This window comes from Amphibalanus amphitrite, unplaced genomic scaffold (assembly GCF_019059575.1).
Source record: "Amphibalanus amphitrite isolate SeventyFive unplaced genomic scaffold, NRLGWU_Aamphi_draft 000140F_arrow, whole genome shotgun sequence".
Taxonomy (NCBI): domain Eukaryota; kingdom Metazoa; phylum Arthropoda; class Thecostraca; order Balanomorpha; family Balanidae; genus Amphibalanus; species Amphibalanus amphitrite.
Genome location: NW_024881635.1, coordinates 661,315 through 687,693, shown reverse-complemented (window position 1 = coordinate 687,693; position 26,379 = coordinate 661,315). Strand labels below are relative to the sequence as shown.

The 26,379-nt window shown below is 50.3% G+C and overlaps 1 protein-coding gene across 3 annotated transcripts in view; it reads left to right on the top strand.

Moving 5' to 3' along the window:
- LOC122382488 (medium-chain acyl-CoA ligase ACSF2, mitochondrial-like) overlaps positions 1–26,379 on the top strand; it is a 76,826-nt gene that overhangs the window by 1,468 nt on the left and 48,979 nt on the right. The window contains exons 2-8 of one of the 3 annotated variants that reach the window (XM_043367876.1): positions 1,771–1,892; positions 3,111–3,288; positions 15,213–15,341; positions 15,702–15,934; positions 16,507–16,624; positions 20,953–21,197; positions 21,590–21,758. In XM_043367876.1, coding sequence (XP_043223811.1) covers positions 15,237–15,341; positions 15,702–15,934; positions 16,507–16,624; positions 20,953–21,197; positions 21,590–21,758 — 870 coding nt within the window. In that variant the 5' untranslated portion in view covers positions 1,771–1,892; positions 3,111–3,288; positions 15,213–15,236. Of the gene's footprint in view, positions 1–1,751; positions 1,893–3,110; positions 3,289–15,212; positions 15,342–15,701; positions 15,935–16,506; positions 16,625–20,952; positions 21,198–21,589; positions 21,759–26,379 lie in introns of all 3 variants that reach the window. The other 2 variants (XM_043367877.1, XM_043367878.1) reach the window with 2 other exon arrangements.

Sequence of the window (26,379 nt, the reverse complement as noted above, 5' to 3'; positions counted from 1 at the left end):
GTCAGTTCAGTCTTTGCTTCGTTCACTTTCATACGGTGTGCGCAGAACCAGTTAAACATCGATTGGAGAGCTGTCTCGAGCCGGTTTATAAGTAACGGGAGGTCATGCTTTTTGCCAGTTGTCCAAATCTGGGTATCATCGGCGAACTGAACTATTTTTACATAATCGGGCACATGGAGACAGAGGTCGTTCGCGAAAATACACCAGAGTATGCAACTTAACGATCCGCCCTGATATACACCGATTGAGTTCGATCTCACGGACGATCGCACCAGCTGGCCCTCGTGACTTCTGACCTGGACCTGCTGTGTATGACCTCGGAGGTAGTCGTCAAGCCAGAAGGGATCGATACCATACACCGACAGCTTGTCGATCAGAAAATCGTGCGGCACCATGTCAAAACACTTGGACAAGTCCACCATTGCCCAGAGGGCAATCTCACTAATGTCCATCGCGCGCAATACATCATCTGAGACCACGTGCAGGGCAGTCTCACACGAGTGGCGCTTGCGGTAGCCATGCTGAGTCTCACTAAGCAGATGGTGCCTCTCCAGGTACTCGGTGAGCTGGAGCTGCACAGCTCTCTCGGCGATCTTGGTGATGGCAGGGAGAATGGAGATGGGCCGAGTGCGAGACGGGTCAGATGCAGTGAACTTCCCCTTGGGTATCGGGGTTATGATGGCATGTTTCCATGATGCTGGTACTCTGCCAGTCTCAAGGCTGGCATTCACTACATCCAGCACGATATGTCCAAGTCCATGGAAGAAGTCCTTTATCATGTTGACGCTGAGCCCGTCACTGCACTCTGCCCCAGATGGTTTCAGTCCCTGCACTATCGCCCACAGGGTCTCCATGCTTATCGGCTGGACTCTGAGCCCGTCAGCACAGACCCGGGGCAAACGCACATCGACTGGTCCGGCCGGTGCAGGAACAGCGGCGGCCAGGTCTGGCGCTATCGAGACGTAGTAGTCGTTTAAGGCATCAGCCGTGATGCCGCTGATTGGAGACGAGCTCTTGTTGGAGCCAATCATAGGCCGGAGCACTCTCCACATGCTACTGGGGCCTCCCTTGGTCAGCTGCTCCTGAAGGTGCCGTCGGCAGTCAGCGCGGATAGCGGCTCGGGACTGCCGGTTCAGCTTCTTGTATTCCTGGCGGTGACCGGCGGAGAGAGCAGTTCGCCTGCGAGCCAGCAGGTGGCGGGTGTTCTCCGAGGCAGGTGGCGCACCTGGCGGCCGCACCAGGACCCGACGCACCGGAGCAACGGCATCCAGCAGCGGCTTGAAGGTCTGCACGAACGCTGACCACTTCAGCTCTGGCCCAGCAGACCTGTAGACCGGCATCCAGTCGGCGTTCAGGAGCTGCTGGTTGAAGTCGGTCTTGTCGACGCGCGCCAAGCACCGCCGTTGAGACACAGTGCCGGTGGGTCGCTTGATCCCGGTGACTCGGAGCGCCAAGCGGGTGATGTCGTGTGGGCCGCCATAGTGGCAGCGAGTCACTCCGGCTCGAGTGACGAGGTCACCTCGATTGGTGGCGAGAATCATGTTGTTGAGAATAAATGTTGCGGCTCGCATTAGCCGCGCGTTTGCAGTGTTTTCGTGCAGTTTCAAGTGTTCAAACATTGATTTGAACGAGAGAGACTCTCATTCAGCGTTCCCTTTAGGTCACCCCATGGAAAGCTCCATTCCCTTTAGGGCCCCGGAACCCTAACCCCTCAAGGCATGCACACTGAGGAGACTGACCAATGATCATAGCGCTCCCAACTCTTTTCAGATTTATATGAGAAGCACTTGAAACCATGATGGCCACCAGAGACCCACTGGGTTTTGTGTGAAGCTGCTCAACAGAACGGCCCGCCAGATCAAACGTTCCTCGTCCACGGCTGCTGCGAAAAGGTAAGTATAGATGGTGAGGGATATTTGTCACTTTTTCAAGCACCACGGTGGCAGAAGTTCAACCTTGGTTCAACGTTTATGAGCGAAAATTCTAATGACGACAAATGATCGTGGCCGGTGATCGAGACTATGAAAACGAAACGTTACCTGTCCTACCATTATCGCACGCAAAACTATATAAAAAACCTATTTTGTTATATTTATGCACCGTCGTAGACTTTGAGGCAGACTCGGTCAGTCTCGTATAAACAGTTGTGCCCAAGGCCGGGGCCGACTGCAAACAGTCGGCCCAGGCTGTTCTGTACTGGCTCTATGGCTGTAGGTATTCAGTTCTGCACTGGAATCCGGATAATCCCGGTTTGCACTGAGTATGTGATGGAGATGGGGGGGGGGGTGGGGGTGGGGGGTGGAGAGCTCTCGTTAGAACGCGAGAAGCAGGCCTCCAGCGGGCTGTTTACAGACATGAATGTCTGTCTCTGATGGGGAAATCAGGATGAGCAATGCCCAACTGTGCCTTGTTACAGCGCCATCCTCCGTTTCGACAGTCGTATTACGCCCATTGACAGAACCAATCTTGGAGCTTAACATGGACGCTTTATTGGGAAAAGGTGTTAAGCCCACCTCACACGGGTGCGTTTACGGCACGAGGGTCTTACTCCAATCTTTGAGGCGTCGCATTCAAGTCATTTGGTAACATGGATCATCCCACCGACGTTAGCACTTGCGTATTTGATGAAACGAAATGATTCCGGGGCCGTAAATGTATTCGGTGAACGGAAATGAAATGAAATGAAATTGGAACTGGACGAAAGAAATACATTGCGCATTTAATACCCATATTCTGCTGATCAGCTTCAGCCGGTCGAAATGATACGGAGAGATGTGGCGGGATGCAAACGCCGCGTGCACGACGCAAGCGGGCGGACGGTGACGCAACGTAAGGCACCTCATATAAACTGCACTCGTGTTGAGCCAGCCTGAGCTTGCTTGTTTATCTACATAGTAGCGCATTTTGTAACTCGCACATAACAGTATCATAATGCTGCAAATTCTGTGGACATGGGCATGAGAAGGAGAAGAAGAGGAAGAAAAAAGCCACCGGACATCAATTATGACCTCAAATACACAAGCACACAGACCCCAACATTTACGAGTACTGCTCGCTTACCAGAACTGCTCTGAACTTGCGTATTAACACCCCTGCCCCGCGTCGCGCAGCGCCGCCCCGGCTACCCATCTGACGGAGAGCTACGTCCACTGCGCGGGCACCACTCCTCTGGTGCACGACACGCTCGGTGACGTCATCGACCGGGCGGCCGTCGACTACGGCACCAACGAGGCGCTGGTGTTTGTGCACCAGGACCTGCGGCGAACATGGCGCGAGGTCAAACAGGAGGTAAGGGTGAGGTCAAGCAAGATGTTAGGGGTGTGGTGAGGTCAAACAGGAGGCAAGATGTGCAGGGTGAGGTCAAGGTCAAATGAAAGAAGTGTAGAACGAAGTCAAACATGAGGTAAGGCGGACATGGTGCGAGGTCAAACGTGAGATGAGAGGTGGGCCGTGGTCAAACTCGGTTAGTATCCATAGGACTATCATTATAATGCTCGGGCTATTATGAGTCTACGGCGGGGTGGCCGATTCTATGTTTTCTTTTCGCGAGGTCATCAACTCTATTGGCTAGGTGCATTCTATTGTCGATGTTGTAACGTAACTCGCTGTTTTTTTTTTTTTACTGTAAGATATTTTGTCTGAACATTTTTGTCGAATTTATGGTTCAAGATGTCGTGTGGTGGAACTTGAATGGGCACATGGTTACAGTGAACAGGCGTTATGTCTCACAATTATAGTCTGATCTGCTTAAACGTTTCAAGAAGTTGTCTCGCCGATCGTTAACCCTATTAGTGGCAGGCTCCTGGTATACCCCTATTAGTGGCAGGGGGGGGGGGCTGTTTACGACCCCCCTTGATATCTCGAGATCTAACGGGCCGATTTTCAAAATTCAAACGGCATTCGATTTCGCTCAACGTGATCTACATTTCTAAAAAATAAAAATTAAAAAATATCAACAGGGGGGGTAGAGGGGGGTAAAAACAGGCAAATTGCAGATACATTTTAGACTGTTTATCACGGCCAGGTTTCTGAACCAATCCTAACGCAACTTTTGCCGATCGATAGAGAATGAACCAGGAATTCACATGGATCCTAAAAATATGCATTTTCAAAAATCATAGGCGGATACAGATCATTGAGATTGGGGGTACACAAAAAGTATAGTAAATAAGGTTTTTGTTGGTACTGTTTCTAAAAAGGGTGGTAATGGTCTTGTTATGTTACAATTTTCTTATGAGAGAACGACTACAATTGTATTGGTCATGCATAGGCGGTGTCAGGGCACCTATGTTGGGAGGTAAAACATGACCCCCTTTTTGGACGCCTGGATCCGCCTATTATAAAAACGTGTCAAAAGAGGATGCACAATAACTGTATATGTTATCACATGATACCTTTCATTCACTGTTCGTAAAACTGGTGCAGCATCGTGATCTTCGCCCAAATGACTCGCTTCACGAATAGGACCCCCAATTCCCAGTGCTCTGGAGCCGCCTCTGGTAAAGTTATGAACTTGAAATTTTCAGGGAATAAGCCCAATTTAGTTTTAGGAAAAGTCAGAAAATTTCAGCATCGTAGCTTCAGCGGTTTCGGAGATATTCCCGAAATACCTGAGGGGTGGATAAAAACAACCCCCCCCCCCTGCCACTAATAGGGTTAAATGGCCATACGTCCACATTATGGGCCCCGAACGCATTGTAAAGTGTGTGTCATTGTTGTGTCATTGCTTATCGCCGTTGCCTTGCGTTAATTGCTGCTTATATTTTTATGGGTTTAGGCTTAATTAGTTCGTAGTCTAATTATACCTGCGTGGTGGCTATATTTCATTTTCGCATTTCCAACGCTCATCGTCTTTACCGCTCCCCGCTCGCGCTCAACCGCTCCGCGCTCGCGCTCAGCTCAGCGCAGCCGACGCCGCGGCCGGCCTGGGACGTGTCATACGTTATTCATGAGTGACTCACCGTCTCCAGCACTCTGCGGCCGGCGCCTGGACACTCAGCGGCCGGAGCCGGCGCTCTCTGAACATCTCAGCACGCGCATACCTATCTAGAAACACTTTTAGCCTGCTAAATGTCCGCTAATGGTTTTGACGTGTTCTTGGAACTCTGCTGCGCCGGACACCTTCAGTCACGAGATCGGCGCGTGACACTACGTCATACTTCACTTCTAGACGACTCCAGTACGATCGAGAGACTGTGACGTAGGCGACCAATCACGAGCGTTCGATTTGTGTTTAAAGAATCTTAAGCCAATAGCGAGCCGCCACGCAGGGTTAGAGGGCCACCGCCCTTAGAGTAGGATAGTTCTGCTGAAGTCACCCGATCGGGGGGACTGGCAGAAGACCCCCAGCCTCAGACCACGCCGGACGTGTTTCTGCGTCGGTCTCGACCGACACTGTAGCTGACCACCTCGCTCTGTGTTGTGCTCGACAATACACCTGGACCGGCAGAGCATCTCTTCTGGTAAAGGGCTGACAACAACACCGGCGCGCCCCGCCCTGGGCACGAGAAACCGCCGTGTTACATTGGTGCCGCTGACGTCGGATCGAACCTGCCGAAGAAGCCGTCTTCTCACTTCCATCTCCTTCTTCGTGCGCCGACTCTTCAGTCCGAACTCTGCCGCTGACGAGCACCTATTCAACGCTGCTCCGCTCCAGCTGCTACCAGCCAGCTCTCACGGCTAGTACATCGGCCGACACTTCACTGTGAGCCGCTGAACAATAGCGCTCCAAAAGTGAGTACGCCAAAGCTCGGCATCGTCTATCTTCATCAGTGCCAGCTCAAAGTACAAGTACCTGTACCAGTACCAGTCATAAAGGGCTCTGAAATCGGAACTGTACCAGTCAGGCCCCAATCTGCCCGAGTTATACGGCAGCCATCTCAACCAGCGCTCGATCTAAGCCGCTGATAACTCCAACCGACCGTCTCTCGTCATCGAGACAAAGTTTAACAGGAAAGAGAGTTCAACTCGCGCTCTCCAACGAGGTCAACTGACGTCATCAGAGAGGTCAACCGACGCTCTTCTACGAGATCAACTTCATCACGCTTTTCTACGAGAACAACTTCATCGAGAGACTTCAAAGGCGCTCAACACCCAGCGCTACCGAACCAGACTCTTGCGCGTAATCGAAACAGTCCGCCCGGCGCGTAGTGAAAGTGAAAGTGATAGTGAACTGGCGAACATCCCATCTTCGGTGACACCAACCAAAGGTACGTCTCGACATCTCCCGAGTGGCACTTGATATTAATTTTAATTTTTCTTGTTTCCTTTTAATATTAACGTAACGCAAATTATCCATTCTATCTTTGATATTTCTGGCTCTTGTCGCTTCAATGATGGCTCAAAACGAAACGTCTCGCTCGCATGCACCCGCTTCTGCTTCCTCAAGCCAAATGATCAATGCAATGATGCAAGGTTTCGGTGTTCTAAAGAACCAACTTATGACTAACCAGTCGGTGTCGGGGAAACATCATTTTGATGGCACAAGCGGTGAGCATTTTACCAAATGGCTAGCTGAAATGGACAACTTGCACATGGCGCTAAAAGGCGATGAGGAACAAACTCTTTGGGCTGCTAGTCAAACACTTAAAGGCACAGCTCTTGATTACTTCCACGAGGTGTCTCCGTCTATTGATTCTTGGGCACGATTCAAAGCTCTCATGACCCAACGTTACCACTACCTAGACGACGCGGATACAGCGAAACAGAAACTGCAGACTTTCGTGCAGAGGCCGAATGAATCAATACCTCACTACGCAGAGCGACTTCAGACACTCTCCCGACGTGCATACAAGGACAAAATAGACGAGTCCAGTGTAGTAGAGACGACCACAAGGACATTTATCAATGGCATCACCGACAGAAAGCTTCAGGAACGAATAGCGACCCGCCGACCAAAGACTCCGACAGAAGCGTATCACATAGCCATGGATCAGATTAAACTGATGACAGAACTCGCCACTTATCGTGACCACTCGAAAGTAAAACCAGAACCGATGGACTGCAATGCCATGACACCTGCTCCCGAGCCCCCTGCGCAAAATAGCGACCTGTCTGAGGTCAGAGATCTACTAGAAGTTCTAGTCAGGCGCAGTGATGATTCCTTCAAAGTCAGACCACAGGTCCATCAAAGCTATCAACAACCGAGCGCTTATCAGAGCTACCCACCACCGGTCAATCAACCGCCCCCGGGCCAGTTCTTCCAACGACAGCCCACTCAGCCGGGCCAACAGCGTCAGAACCCTGGTAATTTTAGACAGAACTCTAGGACCAAACCGGTCTATCAATGGACGTCCGATCACCGGCCGATCTGCTACTACTGCGGCCTAATAGGCCATGTACAACGTATCTGTTTTAAGCGACAGGCAGCGAACGCTTCTGCTCAGCGTCCGCAAAAACAACCGCAAAACCAACAGCAATGTAGGCCAAGCAGAGGGCAACCGCAGCCGGGAAACATGTAAGGCCTCACACTGATTCAGCGACAGGCGGTACAGAGACCGCTCAAATTTTGAAAATTAACGAGAACTGCCCGTATGTTGACATTTCTATTGGGACGCACCCCTTTCATACACTTTTGGATACCGGCTCGCAGCTCTCGCTCGTTAGTGAAAAATTTGTGGAATTGCTAGAACCGTCGCTGGTGAGACCAGCTGAAAAACAAAAAGTCACCCTCGTGTCAGCCTCTGGACACAAACTGAAACCGACCAGATCAGTCAAAATACGAATCACTCTTGGAAAGGTGCGCATGTATCATGATTTTGTTGTAGTAGTCGGCTTCAACCATGATATGATTTTGGGTATCGATTTCTTGAATGCTAGGAAAGCGCTGCTAGACTTTGAGAACCAAACCATGATCATCGGAAGGTATGTGTACCCACTCAAAACGAAACAAGGAAAGAGTACTAAAGAAACAAATTTAGTGAGACTCGCGGAGGACGTAGACGTCTTCCCTCGTTCGGACTTGCAGGTGAAATGCGCGATCACAAAGAAAAATAAACCAGGTGAAGGCTTCGTCGTTACTCAGCTCCCCTCGTCTCCGTGTTTCGAAAACGAACCAGGTATTCTGCTACCAAACGCCGTTGTCAAGCTCTCGAAAAACCGCCATATCCCCTGGGCAATTGTGAACGAAACGGGCCGGTATTTGCATTTCAGAAAAGGACAAGTTATTGGAGTAGCTACAAAAATTTCCGATTCAGAACTTGAACCGAACATTTCATCAATATCGAAATCAGAGGAGAACGTCAAAGAAAGCTCAGAGGATAAAATTCGTTCATTCAAGCTAGATCACATCCCAGACGATCAAAGAGACCAATTGAAAATGCTTCTACTTGGTAACATGGATATATTTGTTGAAAAGGATACAGAATTGACCATGACCAACGTGACAGAAATGAGGATCAATACGCAAGATCATCCGCCAACATACCAGGCCCCAAGGCGACCGCCACTCGCTTATCGAGAGGCGCTAGAAAAGCAAATTCAGGACATGCTAGCTGCAAATGTTATCCGCCGGAGCAATTCACCGTGGATGTCACCTGTTCTGTTGGTCCCCAAAAAGGATGGCTCTCTCAGACTTTGTGTAGACTTTAGAAAATTGAATGCTATTACGGTCAGGCCAGCTGCAAGCATCCCGTCGGCTGACGACATATTCTTTGCGCTCGGAAAATCAAAGTTCCGCACTTGTCTGGATATGAAGCAAGGTTTTTGGCAAATCCCTATCAGAGAAGAAGACAAAGAAAAGACTGCTTTTGGCACAGATGCAGGCATTTTCGAATACAACCGGATGGCTTTTGGTCTTTCTGGCTCGCCAGCCGTTTTTCAAAATTGCATGAATGCTGTTTTAGGAGATATCCGTCATTTTGCCCTAGCGTTTGTCGACGACATCATTGTATTCAGTGAAACACTTGAGGATCATCTGAAGCACCTAGATGAAGTATTCGCCAGGCTGCGAAAAGCCAACCTAAAATTAAAAATTTCGAAATGTGAATTCATCAAGGACAAGCTCAACTATTTAGGTCATATCATTTCAAATGATGGAATTTCGGTCGACCCCCAAAAAGTCTCAGTGATGCAAAACATGCAACCTCCCCAGAATGTGCGAGATGTCAGAAGTTTCCTCGGCATGGCGTCATACTACAGAAAGTTTGTTCCAAATTTCAGTAAACTGGCAAAACCCTTAAATTCACTGACAAAGAAACATGCCAGATTCCACTGGACGCCCGGAGCGCAAAGCGCATTCGAGTCAATCAAACAAGCACTTCTCCAGGCCCCGATCTTGGCTTTCCCAGACATAACCAAACCTTTCAAACTGTACACCGATGCTTCTCAGTATGCCTTAGGCGCAGTTTTGATGCAAGAACATGACGGTCAAAATCGGGTCATTCAATACATTTCACACCAGTTTTCGGAGCAAAAACTCAAATGGCCTACTATCGAACGCGAGGCGTTCGCTATCGTCTATAGTTTGGAAAAACTCCGACCGATTATCATTGGTACCGATATAACCGTTTATACAGATCACAAGCCGCTCAAGCATTTGTTCACGAGTGAAATGAAAAATCCTCGTATCCAAAGATGGGCTATTATCCTCGGTGAATACGATTGCAAAATTGAGTACATTTCCGGCCCCCAGAACGTAGCAGCCGACATGCTGTCGCGATTGCACAATACCCCAGTAGCAGGTGAGCTGAACGACAATGAGCACCTCGATTGGCAAGGAGAGTCGATGGATGTCAATGTAGTTGACAACCGGGTACAAATTGATGCAGACGAAAATGACGTCAACCAAAAACCACTGGACTATCACGGTATCGACGCAGATTCATTACGAAAAGCACAACGGAACGACCCAGAATTGAAACAAATTATATCGGACCTCCAGTCAAACGATGAAAGCAACCCAAATAGCCAGAGGTATTGTTTAGACGACGGACTCCTTTATCACATAGAGAAAAGTACGAAAACCCGGCCGCTTACTAAACTCCAACTCGTTTTGCCACCTGAGTTTAGGAAAATAGTTCTTCAGAGCGCTCATGACGGTTATTTTGGAGGCCATTTGGGAATCGAGAAAACGACTGACAAAGTGCTCAAATCGTACTATTGGCCCTCGATGCTGAAAGACGTCATGCAATATGTCTCGTCATGCGACACGTGCAACAGGAAAAGACTCAACAAAGAAAGACGGCCAATGCAGGACATGCCTATGCCTTCAGCTCCCATGGAAATCATCGGTATAGACACGTGTGGTCCATTTCCCGTCTCAGACAAAGGAAACAAATATGTATGCACGATTGTTGATCACTTCAGCGGATGGCCAGAAGCATGGGCTATTCCGGACAAATCAGCAAATACCATTGCAAAATTACTTTTGGAAGAATTTATTCCGAGGCATGGCTGCCCGCGAACCATCATTAGCGATCAAGGTACGGAATATTGCAATGCACTCCTGGACCTAGTCAATCGCGAATTAGGAATTGCACGGGTCAGAACGTCCAGCTATCATCCCCAGTCAAACGGAAAGACTGAGCGATTCCATAGGTGCATGAACGACATGATTAGGAAACAAATTAGCGAAGATCAAACAAAATGGGATGAAGTTTTACAACCATGTTTAGGCGCCTACAGGGTGAGCAAGAATGAGTCTACTAAATACTCGCCCTACTTTATCATGTATGGTAGAGATCCCGTTCTACCAGTCGACACGCTCCTGCAACCTAGATTACGGTACTTTGGCGAGGACTACGTCCCAGTCATGTTCGAGCATTTGCATAATGCTTACGCACATGTGGTTGAAAACATGCAGGAAGCTAGAGATCGAAACAAAGCTCATATCGCACAAAACGCAACCCCTTCAGACTTTGCACCCGGTGACCTTGTTTACTATTTTGACCCTTCAGTACAACCAGGTGATACTCCTAAATTCACGTTACCATGGAAAAACCATTTTCGAGTAGTTTCAAAATCAGGCCCTGAGAACTACTGCATCAAGAACATGTTAACGGGCAAATCGAAGGTAGTACATTCAGAGAACCTACGTCGGAAGGACGAAACTGACGTTTGGGATAGAGTTTACGATGTAGTGAAACGTCCCCTACAGGTAGGTATCCGTCCGGAAGAGGAGCCTACGCGCCAGCAGCCGCTCCGTGCGGCCAGGTTACCGTTAGGTGATCAACCTTGGTTTGCCTCTATGAGCACACCAAACCCCACAGATGAGTCAAGAGAGGGCACTCCAGATATCCAGGAAGAGGGCAACGGTCCTCACCCTGAGAACCCTTCAGTAGCATTAGGTGACCCCACTGTAATCTCCCCACCGTTACCGGACAGTGGAGAGCTTGGTCAGTTGCCGCCGCTACCACAGAGGCTACATGGATACAACCTCAGGTCTCGAGCTCAAACGAACGAGCCTCTAGAAGGGTATGAGTACGTACGGAGACCTTACGTAAGGAAACGAAATGACAGTTTTGATGAGTGCCCGCCAGACAAAAGGCCTAAGATCCAATCGGGAACTGACTGCCTGGCAGTGATAGCTAGCAGTCCAAATGATGTTGAAGTTCAGCAGCCATTTGCAGAGATGACTCACCATGATCGCAGTGAATCATCAGGTTGGATACCGAAAGCCCTTTTGTTTAAAGTTTATGCATTGAGTATGGCTCTCCTCAGCTCAATGTAATAAACGGTCGTTGTGTTTCAGACCATGGCTGTCACAACGATGCTGAGTCGATGGCTACTGCTGCTCACGGTAACAAACGTGATTGATATTGCTTATTGCGCCGCTCTCCCTACCGATCCCGGACATCTCTTTATACCGCTAGGCAAGACTTACCCAAGCTATAGTTCATGGGCAATCACCCTGTCAATAAGCATGAAACCCTATCGCAAAGATGTCCGTAAAATCAATGATGCTACTAATGAGCTCTCCCGCACTGCAAGAGCGCTGCTCGCTAACCACTCGCCGCCTACTAATGCTACCGCTGCTGACCCCGCTCATGCTTCACTGACTGTATCGCTCAAACATCTGTCTCACTCCATTAGTCAGCTGCAAACAGAGGAGAACCATCTCGTCGACACATTTCGTGACCTACTGTCCATGCCTGAGCCACGAAGCTCTGCACGCTCGGCTAACTCTATCCGTCGGACTGGACGCTCCAAGCGTGTTAAGCGAGGACTCATTGATGGCATTGGAAGCGTAATGTCGTCTTTGTTTGGAACTGCCACTGAAAGTGAAATCAAACATCTGGATCATAACGTACAGCTCATCAATGCCAAAGAGGTTGCTATGGCTCATACTTTTAACGGCACGCTTAACGTCATTAATTCTACTAGAGTTGCCACTACTCAAAATCGTAAAGCTCTCCGTACTCTACAATCAGCGATGAGCTCGATGAGCACATCGCATTTGAAGCTGATCAGAGCTGCCGACAATGCAGAGGCACTCATCACCGTATCGCTCCGCGTAGCCGACCTTGCAGAGAATGTAAGACAAGTTACTAGAAGTCTCAATCATCTTTATACTTCGTTGGTGTCGCTCTCTAGCAAACTCGCTCTAGCTCAAGTAGGAATCCTACACGCTGACCTCATTCATTCACGTGACCTCAACCGTGTCCTTCGTAAGGTGAGCAAAAGTCTCCCGGCACATTTTGCGCTGCCTTTCCCGCCTTCGGCTACTCGCGACTATGTTCGCATTGTCAAAACCAAGCTCATCCCAGTCGATGATGCTTTTCACGTCCTCTTCTACGTTCCACTGCTCCACACGCTCCATGCGTTCGACGTTTATCGCTTCTTCCCTTATCAGGTCCCGCTTCACAGCCATAACATTTCCCTTCTCTATGTTCCCAACGAACCCCGCTATCTGGTTGTATCAGAGAACAGACAGCAATACATCCAGCCTGTCGACTCTGAGATCGAAGCCTGCCTTCTGATCAAGCAACCGTTCTGCCCCCTTCATGAACCTGCTTACTCCACGGCAAATGCGGATTCGTGTGTCGTGGCTCTTTTCCGTCGGGACGAGCAGGCCATCTCTCGTCTCTGTGCTCCAATCGTCCGCCCTACGAACGATGCTCCCAAAGCTCATTACCTTTCCCGAGGCACGTGGCTGATAGTTTCTCGCCCTCCTCTGTCCATCACTATCGTCTGCCCATACAATAGCACCACGCTATCCATTTCATCACCTGTTCGCCTTCTTACCTTGTCCATGGAATGCTCCGCTTCTAGTGACTCTCTATATCTCCCTCCTTACTATGCTAGTGAGACCCACCTCGACTTCCCTGATTTCGATGATACGTTTACAATCTCCAATGACTCTTCCCTGGTCCCAATCTGGCGTTCGCACTGGGCAACTGCTATTCCAACGGCCCTGCAATCTAACGTCTCGTCTATACCAAAGCTTCACGTCGCCGGTATGCCAGCCGATGACTACTTCAATCGTGTCGAAGCCCTTCCCCTTGAACAGGTTATTGATGATACACCATCCGCATTCTCTTATACTTGGCTACTCATTATCATCATCAGCGTTCTCGCCGCTTGCTGCATGTGCTTCTGCATTAAACACTGCTGCCCTCGCTCCATGGCTACCTACCGCTTACCCCGCTTTGTCCCCGCTTCTGCTACTCGAGACCTTCGTGAGCCAGCCATTGAACTCGACGAGCGTCATCCTGTGCTCGGCCCGCCAGCAGCCCCACCGGGCAGCCAGCAGAGCCTGCACATGGACCCTGTAGACGATGCACCGGCATCACTCAGCGCTCAGCCTAGTGCCACAACGGATATGCCGCGACGGGCCACGTACGGCCACCGACCGACGCCGTCTCTGCGGCTGTCGCCAGAGGTGTGAGGCCTCTTTTGTTTCCCCTTCCCCAGTGTGCGTGTGAGTGTTTGCGTATGCATGGCACCAAGCCTGCATCACAATGGACCGAGGAACTATCCGGGTCACTGAACTACTCAGTGCACCGCCCCGAGCGCAGCCGTGCGCTACCAAGTGCAGTGCCTCACGCACCAGCAATCCGGGTCACCAGTTGACTCGACGGCTCACGATCCGGGTCACCGCCTGACTCCGTGGGCTCCGATGACTCACGCCATGGACTACAACCACTGCTTCAGTGCACTGCAGCGAGTGCCCCAGTGCTATTCGTCGCGTTCGTCCGTTGCGTTTCGCGTTCGTCCGTCGCGTTCCCCGCCCTCCCACCCGCTGTGTCGCGTTATCGTCGCGGTTGTTTCGTCGTATGTCTCCCCTGCTGCGTCCTTCGCCCTTCAGGCGTCGGACTCTGCTTTGTCCTAGCCAAAGCTCTTGCCATGGGTGGGGGAGGTGTGTAAAGTGTGTGTCATTGTTGTGTCATTGCTTATCGCCGTTGCCTTGCGTTAATTGCTGCTTATATTTTTATGGGTTTAGGCTTAATTAGTTCGTAGTCTAATTATACCTGCGTGGTGGCTATATTTCATTTTCGCATTTCCAACGCTCATCGTCTTTACCGCTCCCCGCTCGCGCTCAACCGCTCCGCGCTCGCGCTCAGCTCAGCGCAGCCGACGCCGCGGCCGGCCTGGGACGTGTCATACGTTATTCATGAGTGACTCACCGTCTCCAGCACTCTGCGGCCGGCGCCTGGACACTCAGCGGCCGGAGCCGGCGCTCTCTGAACATCTCAGCACGCGCATACCTATCTAGAAACACTTTTAGCCTGCTAAATGTCCGCTAATGGTTTTGACGTGTTCTTGGAACTCTGCTGCGCCGGACACCTTCAGTCACGAGATCGGCGCGTGACACTACGTCATACTTCACTTCTAGACGACTCCAGTACGATCGAGAGACTGTGACGTAGGCGACCAATCACGAGCGTTCGATTTGTGTTTAAAGAATCTTAAGCCAATAGCGAGCCGCCACGCAGGGTTAGAGGGCCACCGCCCTTAGAGTAGGATAGTTCTGCTGAAGTCACCCGATCGGGGGGACTGGCAGAAGACCCCCAGCCTCAGACCACGCCGGACGTGTTTCTGCGTCGGTCTCGACCGACACTGTAGCTGACCACCTCGCTCTGTGTTGTGCTCGACAATACACCTGGACCGGCAGAGCATCTCTTCTGGTAAAGGGCTGACAACAACACCGGCGCGCCCCGCCCTGGGCACGAGAAACCGCCGTGTTACAGCATGACTCCTATTCCACTCCGATGTCGCATTTTCTTGCCCTCACCTGACCTGACGTGACCCAACCTGTCGGCCTTACCGAACAGGCGGAGCGGCTGGCTCATGGCTTCATGGCTCTGGGTCTCGAATTTGGCGACCGGATCGGCATCTGGGGCACCAACGTGTACGAGTGGCAGCTGACGCAGTACGCCGCGGCCAAGGCTGGCCTCGCCTTGGTCAGTACCTTTTCGCCGGTCCCCGTCGCCGTCTCTGGCCACTCACTGGCTCAAGGGTCACTGGTCCCTAGTCCCTTGTTCGATATCCCTGGTCTCTGATTAGCCTCTGAGATCTGACTGAATTGCCCGGACTGCCAGAATTTCGATACGAGAGGGGCCCAAACCATTGCCTGGCCATGGCTGTGAGTGTGGCACAATTTGCTTTCGGCTCAACTTATGGCAGTGGTGTTAACGAAATGCTTATCTTTGTTCAGCGATGGAAGACCATTTTTACCAAATGCATCAGACGAACAGCGTACATTGCCGATTTTGGTGTCCTGAATTTCTCATCACACATCCCTTCCCAACCCAATTCACTAGGTAAACGTGAACCAAGCTTACCAGACCAACGAGCTCGAATACTGTCTGAAGAAGGTCGGCGTCAAGACGCTGGTGGCCACCGACGGCTACAAGACGTCCGACTACTACGACATGCTGACGCGGCTGCTGCCCGAGCTGACGTCAGAGGGGGAGTCGAACGTGCCGCTAACGCTGCGGTCCGAGCGGCTGCCGCAGCTGCGCAGCGTCGTCATGATCAGCCAGCAGCGCAGACGGTGAGACCGACTACCGAGAAAACGAGACTGAGAGACAACTGGGGAGACTGAGACGCAGAATAGTGAACTGACATTCAACAGGGAGACTGAGAGACAGCTGGGGAGAGTGATGAACAACTGGGGAGACTGAGAGGCAGCTGGGGAGACTGAGAGACAGCTGGGAGACTGATAAGGCTAGTATGATACTGGCATATGCCATCTGACAGCATGCGGCCTTCCCTTGACGGTCGCGACCTTTTCAAAGTCCTGTTGCTCTTATAAGAATAAACTTGTATGTAAGCCTTTGTCGAAATTTGGAATCTTGTTCCTCTTCGTTGAGGATCAACCATCTGCCATCTTGACGAACGCTATTTATTTGTAAGTGACACGTCCTTTAGTGTGACTGTGCATTCCGTGTGCTTAAATCGCATTCAGCTTTATGTCTCTACTAAGTTGTAGGCCTATAGGCATTGAGAAATTCCTCCGTGGCCTCACTCTCCTACCCGCCGTTGCTCGTACTACAGTCTGTTCCTACGGTCGCCGGTGGCGCTGTCTGACCCGCCGCTCCCCTCTCCGCCCTCGGGGCCGATCAGGGGCGTGCTGCGCTTCGACGACCTGCTTGACTCCGGCATGGAGTCCTTGTCGGGGGAGCTACAGCGACGCCAGGCGCAGGTCAACTGCGACGACCACTGCAGCATTCAGTTCACATCCGTGAGTGACCTGAGACACGTGGGCATGACTTGACCCGTCGTGAGCTGATTGGACCTGAAATAAACTGGTCTGACCAACGTCCTATGCTGTCTTTCACTCTCAGAGGTTTGGTCTACAAATCAGCCCGACCGCTGAGCGTGTGTGGGCTCTGTTCAGGGCGTGTTTGCTCCGCGCTCACTCTGCTGAAACGCAGTCGGCTTTTCGCCTTCATTTCACTGTGTTTGTCCTCCGCTGGCTGTGTTTGGTGCTCGCCGTCCCAGGATGATTAATATCGCGACCGTAGACCAAAGCACGGATGGAGTCTGCCGATAAAGGGCTTTGGTTCCCCATCAGCCAATGTTGCAGAGTATCCGGCTGCACTGCTCATTTTCACCTGAGCTGAGCGCATAATCCTTTTACGCCTAAAGCTTAAAGTGTAAATCTGCTTTCATCTGGTAAGAAAAACAGTGCTTTTACAGTTCTTTTACAGCGCTTTTAGCTCTATGTAGAATGGAGATGCTCACCTACACTTAAAGTGAGCATCCCACCTTAACATTAGTTTTCAGTTTAGATAGCGTAATTGGGGTCCCTGGCTAATGGCTTGCACTTACCGGTTTGGGCACTCACAACGTCGCGAAAGGCTTTAATTCGGATATATTTAATTTCAAAGTTGCAGCACTTTGGATTCAGACGGGCTAATGCATTTGAATGCCCGCTCTGAATTTGTGACGTCAACGCAGATCCAGCGATTTTAAAATCTTACACTAACATCTTTGTGAAGCAGAGGTGGTATATGCTGTTTGCGCGCAACGTCTGCCGCACCTTTAATATACCAAATTATTGCTTCCAAATGACGTCGTATAGGAACAGCGTAGGCTTCGAAAAATAAACAAAAGTAATTGTCTAATCAGGGATGTAATTTTATATCTCTTTGTGGGGGCAGATGCACCCACAATCCTCAAACATGCCCCAACGATGATGGAAATGCACCCACAAGCCTTCTTTTGAATCTTTTACAAGCGCCCTTTCGAGGGCACGTTGCCCTTCGCAATTTGCATGCTCTAACGGCGTCCTCCTGACCGTCTCGCGTTCCTGGATAATATAACGTTTTTAATCACTCAGCACCCTTCTGGAAGAATTGCGCCCTTTTGACAGCACTGCGCCCGTCTCATGGTCTAACGGCACCCTTCTGAAAGTCTCGCGCCCTTATGTCTCTGTCCACCGTGCATCCCTCGACTGTTCGGCGCCCTTTTGACCTCTCAGCGCCCCTGGACCACATGGCGTTTTCAATCACTCGGCGCCTTTCTAGGAGAATGGCGCCGTTTTTCATGGTCTCACGGCGCCCTCGTAACCGTCTGGCGCCCCTACGTCCCCACCAACTTAGCATTACTGACTTTCGGCGCCCTTCTGACCTCTCTGCGCCCCTGGATCATATAGCATTTTTAATCACCTGGCGCCCTTCTTGGAGAATGACGCCCTCTTGACAGCACTGCGCCCTTCTCATTGTCTGACGGCGCTCTCCTGACCATCTCGCGCTCTTATGTCTGTGCTCACTTTGCAATTTAGAGGTGGCAAAATGTGGACCCGAGGACCCGGTCCAAAGAACCAGTCTGGACCAATATGGGTCCAGACCGGTTCCTGGAAATTTTCTGACGGGTCCAACCGGGTCCTACCATAAGCTATACATCTTGCACACTACACATTATTGCAAAATATGAAGTGAATGAAGTGAATGTTTCTTTGCACACAGATAGCTCATGAGTATTCCCAGTGGGAAATAGGCTGTTTTACATTATGCAACTAATGATACCTACCAGTAGTTTGTATTAATTGACTTTTGGGGAACGGGTCCAACTGGTTCCGATTCCAACTAAGACCGGGTCCGACTGGTTCCAGAAATGTCCAGCCGGGTCTGGTTCGAGTCTGGTTCCCAACATTTTCATCTTTTGCCACCTCTTCTTTGCATCCCTTGACTGTTCGGCGCCCTTCTGGGATCTCTGCGCCCCTGGATCATATAGCATTTTAATCACCTGACGCCCTTCTGGGAGAATGGCGCCCTTGTCCTAGTCTCACGGCACCCTCGTAACCGTCTGGCGCCCCTACGTCCCTTAAGCGGCCTGGCGCCCCTACGGCTGGGCACCCACAATCATTTTGGGGAAATTCACCCCTGTGTCTAATATCTCAAAAACTGGTTAATATTTTGGAATGAAATTTGATAGATATTCATTTTGCTCACTCTGAAGTCTGAGCCATGCGACACCACTTTTATGCCAATTCATTACCTTTTTTGAAGGTGGGAGGGTCCCTTTAACTACATGTGCATTGTGCATAGATCCACTGATACCCACTTATAGTACTTACCTACAATGTCTGATTTGCATGAAATAAGTTGTTTTCAAGACGCATGATTTCTGGATGCATGATGCAGCTTTGCGGGTTGCTGCTTTTGTAGACCCCGTCGTAGCCGTACCTACATTTCGATAATTGGCAGCCGACAAAAATTTGATTTTTTTGCGCGGCAATCTACCTACGCGGTAAATGCGTAGAAGCGAGTGTAGTGTAGGTAGGGTAGAGTGGGGCAAAGCGCCCACCCTAACTTTCCAGCCCCAGTATCTCTTTATCTTACAAATTTGAAAGACAACTAGGTAGCTGATCTGGTAGCTCATTACCTTGGCTTTCTTCGAATAACACATCAGAAACAAGTGGCATGCATGGTTTTTGAGATATGCCATCCGAATTGAGAGGACTACAAATCGGGCGTTTTGCCCCACCCATGGGGCATAACGCCCATATGAGTGGGGCATAACGCCCAGTCCTGAACGTTTCATTACACGCTCGGTACTCTGACAAAAGAATGCAGTATTTATCCATTCTCATTTCGTTTGACTTTAAATCGATAGATTACACCACCAAACACATCTTGAACACTGTTGTTACCACCCCACTCCTCATTCAGTCAACGGGCTGTCACCGCCTTAAAGAGCGGGGATTAGTTCGTGCGAATAAATTGTTCCAGGCGATACTAACTGCAGTATATTGCATATTTCATAGGAATCCTGAGCATTAGAAACGTATCCCGACACTCACTTTCAGCCAAAAATGTTCGCAAATACCCGTACTGTATAACTCCCATTAGGGGTAAAACGCCCATGATGGGCGTTTTGCCCCACACCAAAGTGGGCGTATTACCCCAACAGCACATTCAAAACGAAGTCCACCAAAATTAAGCGTGTGACGATTGTGTTGCAAACCAGTAAATGCTCAAAACGTAGCTTAAATCCGCAGGTTCTGCGTAGCTAAATTTCATTGCCTACTTTAATCTCTGTCAGACAAAGTTTTAGTAGTATGAAAACATGTAATATCTAAAAATTGTCGGAAATAAACTAATCTTTATCTTACGTCCAGAACAACCCACTTGTAGAACCGAAAAAGGGGGCAAAAGTAGATTCCTGCTCGTTCTTGAAAATGGCTATCGAGAATTCTTCGAAAAGTCGAGCACTTCATAAAAAAGAGGGGTGGGCGTTTGACCCGCCCTGGGCGCTTTGCCCCACTCTACCCTACTATTGAAAACAAGGGGTTGATGGCGGGCTCGTGTTCTCTCCTGATCCCTCAACTGCACCAGTGGCTGAGCGGACTCGGGCCATTTTCTAGTAGCCGAGGCTGCATCCGTCCGGCACAGAGCCGGCCTCGAGTGGCTCAAACTCAGAGCGAAGTGGTCAGCCCCTTGACCTTTCCGTTCCCTGATGAGGCTTTTGAGTTTTATTTCGGGCACGGTCTCCAGCTGAATTCCTTGCGCCGACGCGAGAATGTTTCTCGCTCACGTTGGCAGATGGCAGTGCATTGCCATCCTTCACATAAAGTCTGGGTGATTGAAGTTCTAAATTGATTTTTTAACTGCCGCAAGCTCGTCCCAAATTCGGCTCTCTTTTAAGTTCAAAGCTACTCAACACTTTATTCTTGACTTAAACGAAGGCGGATTCTTAATCGAATGTTATACATCCTGTAAACACGATTTGTTTATAACTTTAAACTACTTGTAAGGTTCGAGGCTCGATCAAACTGTCCGAACCGCTGCCGAACATGTACATAATTATAGGTTCTGTCTCCTTTCCTACACTCAATTCGTGAAAGTGTACCTAGCTTACTCTTTTCAGTCCTCTTTGTTATGCGTAAACATATCATGAGATCGCTGTTATCATTCATCCGTGATCACTGCGGTCACCCAGTGCGAGGGAGGTGGCGTCGATCTACCTCGTGTGGTCGAAAGATGCAGAATATAATTCTTTTCTGCATGCGCGTACGCAGACAGGGTCACTTGCCGAAAAAGTGTGGAATTGTCATGCCCTCAGGGCACCACCGGCCTGCCGAAGGGCGCCACCCTGTCGCACCACAACGTGGTCAACAACACGCAGCAGGTGGCGGCGCGGCTGGGCTGCGACGTCGGCGGCGCGCGCATCTGCATGTCCGTGCCGCTCTACCACTGCTTCGGCTGCGTCATCGGCTCGGTGCTGGCGCCCCTGCACGGAAACGCCATGGTCTTCCCGTCGCAGACCTTCGACGCCGAGGCCTCGCTCAAGGCCACCGAAGACGAACGGTGAGTGTTGGGGCTCTTCGGGATTCGACGCACCGTGACTCGGGGATCGTAAGTCCTTGAGTTGTTAGGAGTTTTGACGTGTGTAGTTATACCGGCTGTATTTTGTTTAACTTAATGGGCAGCTAATCCTTCATGAATATAAATTATGTGACAAGTAATTGGATGGAAACATTAGCGAACGATTATGCGGAAGGTGCAAGTCGAGTGTCGTCGTCGTCGAGTATGCCGATGGTATCCGTGTCGAAGGTGCTCGAGAAAGGATAGTTGTTGACACAAGGCTGTAAACCAGCCACTTTCCCGTCGTTTCTACCTTATGCTACACATCCCAACTTTACCCCTTTCCGGGCCATCACCCCTCTGACCGTGTGTGATGTGTCCGTCCTCGCCTGCAGATGTACGCACCTGTACGGCACCCCCACCATGTTCGTCGACATGGTCAACATCGCCAAGCAGAAGCGGCACGACCTCAGCTCGGTACACTCGGGCGTCGTCGCCGGAGCGCCGGTGCCCTTCCACCTGATGCAGGCCATGATCAACGACCTCAACATGCGGGACGCGGTGGTGAGTAGACAATAGCCGTTTTCACGGCGGGCTATCCGGCGAATGCACCTAATTTGACCAAATCTGCACCTAATCTCTTTTACAGCAAATATATTCATGTTATGAATTAATTTCAGTGTTTTAAGCGATGATGCTCTCTGATAATATGACAAAGCAGGCCTATAAACAATTAGAGCAGCCCTAGCTGAGAGCTACTGAGAGACACACTGAACCTGATTTGACCAAATCTGCACCCAATCTGCACCAGATGTGCACCAAACGTGTACCAGATGGCGGTCGTGAAAACGGCTATTATCCTGCCACCGTGCTCAGTGAGATGCCCTGGTTTGTGTGCAAATAATTGGAATGTCTGGCCATGTGTCAGACCGTTGACTTGAGTCTGATATGTGCGTGATAGTCTGTGTGACCAATCATGAGCTGAGCTGGCTCTACATTGATGCAAGCTTGAGAAGCGAACAGTTTACCGTTGGAGCTAAAAAACGGCGTTCTGGCGCGAGATGGTGGGCCCAAGGACGTTCCGTTGAATCCCTGCTGGCTGTGAGTTTTGTGTGTCTGGTTGGCCGACTGATGGATGGCCGATTGGATTTGGCTGTGGGCTGGGCCGCTGGCACTCAGAGGATCAATTGGAAATGCAAGACGACTGCAAACTCAAATAATCTAAATGGAGTTCGAATCCAAACCTGCGGAGACGGACTGAAGCACCGAAATCGTTCGTTGATTGTGGTTTGTAAAACTGAAAGCCGCTACGCCGGCTGCGTAATCTGTACGCTTTGCGTTCCGTTCGACGTTCTAAGGTCTCTGTTTAGCTCGTAAGTTGAACTGTCCATACGGAAAATGTTCACATTATAGAATAAAACACTTGTCTTCATCAGAGAAAAACAGCAAACTTACACAAGTTTATTCAGTCGTTGCAAGTTTCTGCAATAAAGTAGGTATTTCCCGACAGTATGCAGATAGCTTGACGCTATGATCGACCTTATGATGACGACTCTGTGACTATATCGACATAAAACGTTAAAACTTCTTGCTGGTTAGCGTCTAGCGGCCTCTTATGTACGTGTTTATATAAAACATCAATGCGTTAATGTTTACTAACCAACGGAGCAACCAGGGGCGGCGCCACGGGTTTTCGATAGGGGGGGGGGGGACGGGGACTGTAGCTGTCCGAAAATCCCAAAAGTAGATACTTATCGTGTATGCAAAAAAAAAAAAAACGAGACACGTAACGCCGCGAAACTTGGCAAAGCCCAAAACACATCGAATGGTGCATCCCGTTTCCAAACTTATCCTAGGACACCTAAGATCGATCACCTTTTCAAGCATCCTTGCCTCTAAATCAAAATTTGCAGTCTTGCCAACTCAAAGCTGGTTTCCTACAAGCTGCGAATTGCTTAGGGATACTGGCCGCGTGGCCGAGTGGATTAGGTGTCCGGCTGGAAATCCGGAGGCGGGAAGTTCGCGACCGGTCGGTCAGTGTCGAGTAGCAGTGCCAACTATTCTTACGTTTCGTACTTTCAAATTTTCGATCTTACGTCTGGTCAGCTTCATGGCTTCACCATCATACGTCTATAGTCATGGAGGAAAAGTGGGAATGTCTTCTGCTCTGACAAGTGCGCCAAAACTGCAATATAATTTCAGAATCATGACATCACCACCTGATCCATATGCAACGGGCAGGGTGCAGCTAATGGCTAGCCGTCAGTGGTCATGTCATTGGTGGTCACTCAAAAGGTCATGCTAGGTCATGGAAGGTCACCAGCCGTTATTTGATCACACTTTCTGATGGATTTTACTTACCAAGAGCTTCGCGAGAAAAACGAGCGCATGCCGCATGCACCGTTGAAAAAAAAAATGAGTGAAAGGGTCTCAGGTCCGGCGGCCTCTGCAGGTGAAATGCCCCAGGGTAGGATTCCGGTCCTTGTTGATTAACTTCGTCAAAAATGGCAGTAGAGCTGTGATGTCGGCACCATTGTGTTCGTCATGATCGAGCTGGCACGACCTGCATCGTTCTCATATTCACCCTCCAATCGTAACAACACAGCATGGGGATTGGCAAATGGCGGGGCACCCCCTTTGGGAGGTAATGAAGGTCTCTGGAAACCTCATCCCTCATCTCTTTAGCATTAGTGGCTCTCCTTATGGAACAGGTTTCTTGACTGGTCTGTTTCACCCCAGAATTCAAAGACTAGTCAAGGTAAAACCGAGCGCACCACAGTGAGCACAATTTGATAAGCTGGTGTATCTCAGTTTCCATGTAGAACCTTTCACGTATCACGTAGGTACCTAAAACACTTTCGTGCACTCATGCAAAAGCAACTGCCATGTTTCAACAGCTGGTAATGGCATTTTCACAGCAGCTGACGTAAGAAGGGGAGGGGGGGGGGCTCGATTAGACCCCCAGCCGTTCGGCCGCCGACCGAACTTAGTTTTGCAGAAAAAAAAAACGAGTGCTATCGAACCCCTTGACGAGAGGGAGCCGATGCTACCCAATTATAAGGTCTTGGGCTACTGCGTGCTTTTTTGGTCCTGCCTGTGATCTATCCGAACACTTCTCCCCACAAGTGCTGGGGTTAAATGGCATAGATTTCAAATGGTTCCTGTGGTAGAACTGCCATGCTTGAATTTGACTAATTAGGAATGGAAAATATCCATATAGTAACGGAAATCTATGGAATTTAAGTTAACTTGGTTTTGTCGGCAATGGGGTCTGGCAGTGGGGTGGGGAGGTAATAACCCTGCCTGGCGCCCCAAAAAGGGGGGGGGGCACGATCCCCAAGGCCCTGCCGATCACCTTATAGGCATCACAGCTCCATACCTTTTGCAGATGGCCAGGACCCCCTGCGATACATCCCAACAGCAATCTTTATTCAGAACCTGCCTTGATTAACCAACGATGCATTAAATGCGACGGATAACTTTACAATGCATTATTATCAACTATTGAACGGGCCTCGCCGATAGGGGGGTACTGTACCCCCCTAACTTTCGATAGCGGGGGACCTGTCCCCCCCGTCCCCCCCGGTGGCGCCGCCCATGGGAGCAACCGCATCAAACTTGCTCTTTTCATCACAAATAATGCTGAGTAATACGAATAAAAGCAGCATCGAAGGTAACAATCAAAGGTTCTTATTTGAAGTTCACCAAGCGTGCTGAATGAAACTGAATTGGCAAGCAAACTTCTCCTTAAAGCATTCTGAACACAGCCCCCGGCCACTCTGTTGAAGCCGACTCACAATTGCTTCAGATCCCGACCCGAGGGCTTTGTTTGATGTCTCTTTGATGTTGCTTGCGCCTTGTTGGTGAGTGCGATTGGACTCGTATGTGGCCCCGTGATGCCCAGCGCGATAGACTGCTGCAGAATGCAGGAAGCAATCGGGCGGAGTCGGCGGTGGAGCCGGCAAAATAACGTCTCAGCGACGGTGGCACGCTAGCTGCTGATGACCCAGGAAAGCTGCTGATACTCCGCGGCGTGCTGGTGGTTTTACTCAAGGAGGTCCATCTCCCTCCATACCCTCCATTTGAGCATTTCCAAAGCTTTGGCTTTCAGACCAGTCACGGCGTTGATTTTTTTTAGCAAGCGCCAAGCCGGATATCTATTTTTGCATGCGACTAGCGGTCCTCCGGTCGGAATGGGGCTGTGAATTTGTGCGACCATTCCGCTCCACTGGCGAAGTGTCCGTTGCAATAGCCGTTCCTCAGCAGATCGCTGCGATGCCGCGTGCCGAGACTAGCAATCGCGACCTCCCGAAACGCGGAAGACGCGTGCAATGGTCCACACAGCTGGTATATTGGATCTCCGAGAGCCAGGCGCTGGATGGGATCTCCGTGGCCACGATGGAAGATTGTGGCTTTGTTGTGGGCTTGCTCGGGCGTTTCTCTCTCGAACGATTAGTACCGGATCTAAACATGACTGAATCTTGGCGGCGTGTAGTCTCTTCCGCCGCTCTGAACCGGCCTGGTGCGGGCGGTGCTGCACCCACCCTGAGTCGTTTGTTTGTCCGTCTCCGCTTCTGCCAACTCCCGGCATTTCACGCACGGCAGAGCGAGTTTGTGGCCCGGTCTTTACGGGCGAGACGCCGGGTCGGCGCCAGGCTGCTCTTCTCCCTTCCATCTCCAACCGCTCTCACCGCGCCGTCCCGGCCCACCGTTTCACGGCACGCACTGCAAGCTCTGTATCGACCGCATCCGAGGGACGGGTCGCGCTCGCGTGATCAGCGCTATTAGAGAGGAGCCGGCGGTGGGGCGGGGGCGGGGAGACGGGTCTCGGCCGCCTCTGCTCCGCGGGAGAGCTGCACAAAACGCCGGCCGACCGGACAGTAGCTGTGGCGACTTGACTGCTTTGATAACAAAGTGTGCTTACTGGTTATGCATTATGTGCTCTGTAAAGATGCAATATAGATGATTGATGGTCTCAGAGTTTAATCCGCGGCATAATGAAAGTGTGACCCGTGAACGGGGCACGATGCATATTGTAGCAGTCTTGTTTTGTGGGGATTATGCAGTCCTTTGCAGAACCCAAACTAGGCTGGGCCGATGAATGGGTGGCGATTGTCCGTAGCTTTGTTCCTTTGACTTTGTTCGTTTGTGACAGTTCTGATCTGTCATCAGTTTGAGTGGCAAT